The sequence below is a fragment of the Arachis stenosperma genome, chromosome 8, assembly GCF_014773155.1.
Source record: "Arachis stenosperma cultivar V10309 chromosome 8, arast.V10309.gnm1.PFL2, whole genome shotgun sequence".
Lineage (NCBI taxonomy): Eukaryota > Viridiplantae > Streptophyta > Magnoliopsida > Fabales > Fabaceae > Arachis > Arachis stenosperma.
Window position 1 is genome coordinate 6,037,851 of NC_080384.1, and position 8,947 is coordinate 6,046,797.

Below are 8,947 nucleotides of genomic sequence, written 5' to 3' on the forward strand. Positions count from 1 at the left end.
CACTCACTCACTCACTCACATACTAGCCACCACTGTTAGGATTTGAACTTGGTGTGGCTTAGTTTTGCCTCCTTTACCACTACATCGCATGCCTCAGCCACGGTCCACGGATAAGTGATTTTTTTTTTTTGTACTTGACGGGTGAGTTATTGTTTGATTGTCTCTACGGTACCACTTAGTTACTGGGCCAAGTCTAATATCACTTCTTAGGTTTAAAGGCCCATTGTTCTATTCCACTATTTCCTCTCTTTTTTCATTCACATTTTATGGCTGTATGTATTGCATTGGAAAATTTCTTGAGCCTTTTGGGAGCAAATAAATGATCTTGTTCTGTGTCATTTTTATAATAGATTTGTTTGGGTGAATTTTTAAAAAAAAATTTTGAAGTAAATTTTTTTAAAAAATAAAAATAATTTTATATTTACATATTTTATATAAAATAATTTTTATATAATAATTATATTTAGATACAATAATATAAAAGTATTTTTTGTTTATTTATTATGTTAAAAATATATTTTTTATTAAAATATAATTTTTTAAAAAAAGTATAAATTATATGTTTTAAAAAAATATGTTGTTTTAATTTTTTTAATGTTTTTATTTTTATTACTAAAATTTTGTCAAACATACTAAAATAAAAAATATAAAAAGAATATTTTTTTTAATAATTTAATGCATTCAAACAAATAAATTATCATTAAAATTACTTTTTTTTACTAATATTTTTATTGCTGATGTGAAAAATAATTTACTCATCAAAGCAAAAATACTAAGTCACTCTCGGAACATCTTAAAATTTCTCATTGTATTGTATTTGGTAAGAGATGAGTGGCTACAACTTTATAGTTTTATACTACTCTCTCTCCCGCTATAATAGTATATAGTGGTTTTTTTATGACTTAATTGCCTTTATTTATACATATGGTGATAGAAAGTTCTCTTGTAATCAAGAATCTTATATACTCTAAAGCATTCTCAGACTAATTTGAATATCCTCCATTTCTGCTACACTCAGGGTCCCCCTTTTTTAAAAAAGATTAATAGTAATAAATAATTAAATATAATTTAATTTTTTAAAAAATTTATTTAATATTTAATTTAATATAAATAAAAGTCTAATCTAACTTAAATATTAATGATTTCTAATATCTAAAAAATAATAATATTAAAAAATCTGAAAAGATATTATTACTAATATTTTTCAATTAAATAAAATTTTTCAAATCTCATAAAGTGAATTTTTTTTTGTAAGCGTCTTTTTTGATTCATTTGGTATTAATTCTCTATGTTTCAACTATAACTGAGAAATCTTTTTTAACTATAAATGTTGTGAAGAATAATTTAGAAACAAAATAAAAGATGAATTTCTTACTAATTATTTTTTAGTTATATTAAAAAAATTACTAAAAAATTTGATACAAATTATATTATCGATGAATTTTATGATACGAAAAATTGACCACTTTATTAATAAAAAATACATATATATATATATTTTGTATTTTAAAATATATTCTCTATCGATATATTTTTGTAATACATTTTATATTATATAATTTTTTACATAATTTTTTAATATTATATATATTATTGAATCATGATAATATTTTTGGATCTGTCCATCTACGTTACTTAAAATGTAGACAGAATTTAATATATATACATGACGTATGAAGGCTCTCCTACTAGACCGAAACGTATACATTGTAATAACTTAGATTATATTGGCCACATAATTAAGCCATGTGATTTTATGCTTTGATGTAACGCTAAGTGAAAGTACCAATCCTACCTTAAAGACTACTACTACTACTACTCTTCTAACTCGATCATGGGTATATAGCAATTCCCAACAAACTTTACTTGAAAGCAACCGCACCCGATGCATATATATATATATATATACATCATTCCCTTTCTTCATTCTTCACCATTCCTTCACTTCACTTCACTCTTGTCTTGAATTCAATTGCATGCCATGGCCTTACGTTGTTCCTTGTCAAAAACACTGATCCTGACCTGCACCTTATGCTTAATATTTGTGCCTTTGGCACATGGCAACGATTTCTCCATTGTAGGGTATTCAACAGAGGACTTGAGGTCCATGGACAAGCTCATTGACCTCTTCGAGTCATGGATGTCGAAACACAGCAAGATCTACGACTCCATCGAGGAGAAGCTCCTTAGGTTCGAGGTTTTCAAGGACAATCTGAAGCACATTGACGAGAGGAACAAGGCTCTCACCAACTATTGGCTGGGGCTGAATGAGTTTGCTGATTTGACGCACCAAGAATTCAGAAACAAGTACCTTGGTCTCAAGATTGATCACTCCTCCGCAACAAGAAGAGACTCCTCACAATTCGCATACAGAGATGTTGATTTGCCTAAGTCAGTGGATTGGAGAAAGAAAGGTGCTGTCACCCAAGTGAAGAATCAAGGCTCATGCGGTAATGTTTAGTTGTGTGTACTTCAACTTTATATATTGCATGTTCATGAATCATTCGAATGTAATTGCAGGTAGCTGCTGGGCGTTTTCCACTGTTGCCGCGGTTGAAGGAATCAACCAGATTGTGACAGGAAATTTGACATCCTTGTCTGAACAAGAGTTGATCGATTGTGACACAACTTATAACAATGGTTGCAATGGTGGTCTCATGGACTATGCATTCTCCTTCATTGTACAAAATGGTGGTCTCCACAAAGAGGAAGACTATCCTTACATCATGGAGGAAGGCACTTGCGACATGAGAAAGGTAACTAACTAACCAACCAACTTACTAACTTATAATAAATAATTGATACTCAAATAATACTCAAACTGCCAGGAAGAATCTGAGGTTGTCACCATCACCGGCTACCACGACGTGCCGCAGAACGACGAACAGAGCCTACTGAAGGCACTTGCAAACCAGCCCCTCAGTGTTGCCATAGAGGCTTCAGGAAGAGATTTCCAGTTCTATAGTGGGGTATGTTCAATTATTAGCATATTACTATGGTTCTTAACTTATAGAAGAAACTAATGTGAATGCAATTTGATTGGTATGTGAAGGGTGTGTTCGATGGACACTGCGGAACAGAACTTGATCATGGTGTGGCTGCTGTTGGTTACGGAACATCAAAAGGGTTGGATTATATCGTAGTCAAGAATTCATGGGGACCAAAGTGGGGGGAGAAAGGATACATTAGGATGAGGAGAAACATTGGAAAGCCTGAGGGTATTTGTGGTCTCTACAAGATGGCATCTTATCCCACTAAGAAGAAATAATAACACTCCCATGTCTTGCAACTTTGATTCTCTTCTTTGTGTTGTTCTCTCTTTCATTATTCAATGTCACTTCTTCTCCCTTCAAGCAATGTACCCACTTCTCATAATAATCTTAAGTGATTTCATATACTTTTCCCATTATTATCCTTGAATAATGGACATCCATTCCCCCATTTCCATATCGTAATTATGATTGCATCCTTTATTTTTGTATCTACTTGAATGACAATAGTATTTAGAGTAATGCTAGGGAGAAAATAATTTAAAACGGAAATATTTGATAATAAAAAAGATTTAGTCAAAATTAGTGTAGAATTTATTTTATTTAACATACATTCACCAATTAATGATAATTATATATATATATATATATAACATTTAAAATTATATATTTATTATATTTAATATTATACATTTATTTTAGAGATATTAATAAATATAAAATAAGATTAGTTTAAAGTAATTTAAACTAATTTTTATTATTTTTCAAACATTTTTGTAGTCTCAATCAAAGAATATTCTATTTTTATATAGAATTTAAGCTAACGTATGCCTATAAAAGTTTTTAAATTTTTTCTTTAAAAAATAAACAAGTATACTAAAAATTTAAATTTTGACATATATTAACTCAACCCTTTTATATGGGCTAAGTTTTATGCATTATGCACCTATAATATTTGACATTGAGATTTACAACCATGACTTAGAAAAATTAGTTTACAAAAGCATATATGACCATTAAATTCACTAACACAGTATAATATTTGACCATTAAAAGATTTAATTATTCAATTTATCTTTATAGTTTCACAAATTTTTAGCTAGATCATTATAATTTAAAAATTTGTAACTGAATCACTCTATTAGATAAAAGCTTTTATTTAGATCCTTTCTAACTATTTCTTTTGTTAATCTTTTTTGACATATTTATATTTGTATTTGATTTAGAATGAATTATACAAGATACTAAAAGCAAATATCTAAGATTTATTGTGTTTTTTTTTAAATAACTGATACAGATTTAATTACAAATTTTTATTTAATATAAGAGTTTAGTTATAATTTTTTAAACTAAAATTTAATAAAAAATTTGATAAAATTATAGAAACAAAAAAATTAATTATTTTTAAAATTTCCGAATTTAATAGCTACTTATGACTCTTAAATTAGATAGGAATGTTCATGCGTCGGGTGAAATTGGGTTTGTCCTGATTCAGATCCAGTCCTAAATATACACTGGATCTATTTTTTAGACCATAACCCGATCCTATACCCGATGAAACTTAAATATTTTCGGGCCACAACTATACCGGGTGAAAACCGGGTTTTTAAAGTTTTAACAATAATTTATAAAAAAACTTATTTGTGATGCACTTATTTATAAAGAAGAAACTTGTTACTGAAAAGATGATATCTATATTTGAACTTGAATTTGTCCATAAATTCTAATTTGATGCTTTTATGATCTATTTCTAATTCAACAAGTGTGATTAAAAATAAAACAATAAGCTTATAATTAAGGGTTTGTCTAAAATTAACCCAAGTCTTTTGAATTTATTTGATGCACCATATAATTTAAAGCGTTAGATTAGATTGATAATAGATCTATTAGTGTATATTTAATTTATAAATAAATTATTAAAAATTACAGTAAAAAATAACAAGTCTTTGATATTTTAAAATTGGCCCCATATAAAATTTAAGTAACAAGCCCCATTTCAGATGCTTGTTGTCGCTTCTTCCCTTCGTGAGGACCTCTTCCTCACCAAGTACCTTATGTTTGCTGCCGCTTCTTCCTCTTCGTGAGGATCCTGCCGCTTCTTCCTTTACCATCTTCCTCACCAGGTACCTTCCTGTTTCAACGCAATTTTTCGATTACATCGAAATTTCCTTAAATTTGTTTCAGACGCAGTGCCTCTTTAATTCTACCGGAATCCTCCTTGGTGCCATTATCACGAGGATTCTCATTGGTACAAGTTAATCTTCAAGGTTTTATACTTTAATAATTTTAATTTTGTGCATTTTACAATTAACATATGTTGATGATGATTGTTTTGTTTCGATGTGTGATTTGAAAAATTTTATTTAATCTGCCACTAGCTTTGTGGTGCTGGTGTTCCTCAATTTGTTCTACTGCACCGCACTCCTCTTTGTATAAGGATTGGGGTTTAGGATTTGGCTTGTGCACCCATCTTCTACTGTGCTCCTTTTCAACTCAATTGAAGTTGTAAACTTATTTCTTTTAATTTTTTCTTTTCTCATCATTCAAAGTTTCATCATATACTTCTATTATTTTGATTAATCATAATACTGGGTTATCTGTTATTTAGATTTCAGAGAGTTGGATTTTTTGGGTACTTTTTATTATGAGATATTTATATCTTGATTTAGAAATGCTAAAGATAAGTGGATATATAGATATTTATTTTTGTATATTATAATCTGTTGTCCAATATTAATTATTTTTTGTTAATTTGTATTAGATTTTTAAACTGAAGCAATTCATGAAAATACATGATAAACTGTTTTTTTGTCTTCTTTCTTTTTTTTTCTTTTTTTACCCTTTTCTCTTTTTTAATATTTTGTATATGAATATTTGCTAAAGCTTTAGTTATATCTTAGCTCCCTTATTAATAAATTTATGTGCCAATTAATGATGTTTGTGTAAGATTTTTATTGCTGCTGAGTATTTTGAATCATCTTTATTCTTGTCAACACATATCTTAAAGTACGCTTCAGCTAGATGTTCGATCAATGGTGTTTATGGAGTTACTTTTCAAGTTAGAAGTATTCATTTTTTTCACTTTCAATATTTCTTTGTTTTTGGTATATTGATTTCTTGTTTTACGCTATTCACATTATCCTAAAGCTTTTAAACTTCACCCCGCTCTTGATGTTCAGTATGTGATGATTGTACTAAAAGGGTTAGTACCCATAACTTTTGGTGGGAATGAGCAGCTTGCAGCTTATGGTGAATTGGTGTCCGTTGGTGGTCTTAACCCCGACATGAACAAGAAGCTTAGCATTGGAATCGCTTCAATTCTTAAAAACAAGCTGTTTGTGCCAAAGTCAAGATTCTTTCTTTTTAGCATTTTAATTGTCTGGATTAATTTTTAGTTGATTTAGTTCTTCATTCCTGTTTTGGTTTTTCTGCTACTTTTTACACTACTACTGTTTAGTTGGTTGGTTCATAATTTCAAACATTCACTAATAAATTAATTAAAGGAGTACAAGTTATTAAAGAACACTTTATTTCTTCAGCACACTTTGAAACTTGTCCTTTTGAACATGGTGACTTCTCTGGTGGTTGATCTTCCTAAACAATTGAAGTAGTTCACGATGTGCAACCTCCTCTAACATGCATGAAAGATTCTGCCTTATGGGTACTAAGCTGGTTGTATATGGAATATTAGTTCAATTCTAAATTACCACCAAAGGTGACAATGTCAATCATTTTATTTCCTATGTGTTTTAAAAATTTTGTAAGACCTAGTTATTTTCTGCTCGCTGTTGGGCTCTCTAGTGACCTCTTAATTTTGGATTTGGTTTTTTCTCTTTTTTTATTGCTTTTAGATTTATGAAAAATCATGTACTAATCACAATAACCATAGACTTGGTTTTGGGACCCTCCAATGAATTGAGAAAGACCATTATGGACAACGCTAGTGAGCATTAGTTTCAACTCAATGAACTCAACCAACCATAAATTATTTGTTATTTGTATACCTTAGTTTGCAGTATCTGGTTTTAATAATGTTAAGTTGAGACAGTTAATTACTTGTTGTAATTTATGTTATTTTCTACTAGTTTTCAAATTTGTTAGTTGCAATTGAGGTTATTTAATATTAGTACTTTTGCCTGTTTCGTCGAGTTGTTTAACAATAAATATGGATTGAGGATTCCAGACCTAATAGATTCACTTAATACCTTTTTGTTTTGTTACTGGTGTTAAATTCTGCATGCAAATTGCTGCCACAAGTATTTCTATATAAGTTTATTTTTTCCTATGCTTGATTCAAGATGCTTTTAACGCGTAAAGATGCTAGATTTTTCACATGTGCACCCGAAGTTTAATCAGGCTAGAATATTTCATGAATAAAGACTAAATTCTCAACCAAGAGTTCAATAAAGACCAACCTGAAGTACTACAATTAATGCCACTATCCCCATAAGGTGGCTTTGTTTATTAATATGTGACACAACGTCACAAAATATTTCATAATCATTTGTAGTTCTAGTTTTTAACATCATCTTTCATGATTGACACCAAAAATAAAAATAGTTCATTTACTAGATGAATATTACTATCCACTTATATATTATTTATTTAACTTTGAATGGTACCCAAGTACAAGACATAAAGAACTATAGAATGTCAATCAAGACATAAAATAATAGCACAATCAACCATATATTATTCATTTTATGTAGTCTAGCAATAATCATCCAAAGGTAAGTACATTCACTAAAAATTGAATAAATCATTCACCCTGTTCTAAAATTTTTAAGATTCAAAGTGATGTAAACATATTCCAAAATCAAAATTAATAAAAATAGAAAACACAAAGGTATTTAAACTCTTCTTGGATTGATGCAACGGATGGTTCACAACTCTGCCTCATCATCATCATTTATCTCTGAAATTTAAGCAACATACTTTAAAATTTAAAAAGATTAAAATAAGTATAATACAAAATAAAAAGTAAATTTTAAAACATTTTTTACCATCAGAATTGAAATCCATTGAGGACTCAGTCTAGCCACAATTCTCTTCGTAACACCTTGAGGAATCTAGATATTCCTGGATCAAAATTACAAATAGGAAGTCTAATGAGCTACCATACAATAGTGTTTGATAAAATGCTTGACTTAGTTTTAGAGTAGATTTTGAGCACTCTTGGCTTAGAAAGAGAAGCTTGGTAATCTTGAGTCTTAATACCCAATTTGGATTGGTGATCTAGAGTTGTTAGTTAATTTTGTTTTGCATTAACATTACTTATGGATTGGGGTTAACTAGGCATATTAGACTAGGCTTAGTTCTTGGTAATTATTGTGTTATGATTAATGACTAGGATAGAAAACCTTGATTCTCATTCCTTGCCATGAATGCCTCATTAGTATTTGTTGTCTTTAGTTGCTTGATTTACTTTATTGTCATTTAAATTTCTTGCCATTTAATTTCTTGCTTCTTGTCTTCTTATATGCAAACCACCCCTTTGAACCCCATAACCGATAACATGCATACCTCACTGCAATTTCTTTGAGAGACGACTTGAGATCTAATACTCTCGGTATTTTTATTGGTTTGCACTTGTGACAAAAAAAAAAATTAAACTTTGATTGAGGGTTATTTGTTGGGTTAGATTTATACTTCGACGAGATTATTTTTGTGTGAAAATTCTGAACCAGCGATAACCTTTATATCAACTCCCACCACCTGAACCACGTGAACGCCCTTCTTTCCATCGCAAAGGTGGCGACCGTAAGCCATTCCTCCTCTGGCACTATGCGCAGCAAGAAGAATTGCTCCATGCATTCAATCTAAACCATTGTATCATCACCGCAGAAGATCGAAAGTTCCAGCTTCAGCCATTGCTCCGGCGCGTGATGGTTTCCGGCCGATGAGCCTGCGACCAGGTGCGTTCCCGGTGAACCACGCTTGTTCAGATTAGGCACGCA

At 30.2% G+C, this 8,947-nt stretch overlaps 1 protein-coding gene across 1 annotated transcript; it reads left to right on the forward strand.

Annotated features, from left to right (window-relative positions):
* Nucleotides 1-1,945: 1,945 nt before the first annotated feature.
* On the forward strand, nucleotides 1,946-3,441 carry LOC130943581 (cysteine protease XCP2). Its single transcript, XM_057871512.1, has 4 exons — nucleotides 1,946-2,450; nucleotides 2,521-2,756; nucleotides 2,829-2,969; nucleotides 3,053-3,441. The coding sequence occupies exons 1-4, from the start codon at nucleotides 1,982-1,984 to the stop codon at nucleotides 3,266-3,268; spliced, it is 1,062 nt and encodes a 353-aa protein (XP_057727495.1). The 5' UTR covers nucleotides 1,946-1,981; the 3' UTR covers nucleotides 3,269-3,441.
* Nucleotides 3,442-8,947: the final 5,506 nt, after the last annotated feature.

Bases quoted from the DNA above. Each gene is read 5' to 3' on its own strand.
- LOC130943581 (XM_057871512.1), top strand. From the start codon at position 1,982: ATGGCCTTACGTTGTTCCTTGTCAAAAACACTGATCCTGACCTGCACC. The intron at 2,451-2,520 runs GTAATGTTTAGT...ATGTAATTGCAG, and splicing joins GAAGAATCAAGGCTCATGCG to GTAGCTGCTGGGCGTTTTCC. The intron at 2,970-3,052 runs GTATGTTCAATT...TGGTATGTGAAG, and splicing joins ATTTCCAGTTCTATAGTGGG to GGTGTGTTCGATGGACACTG.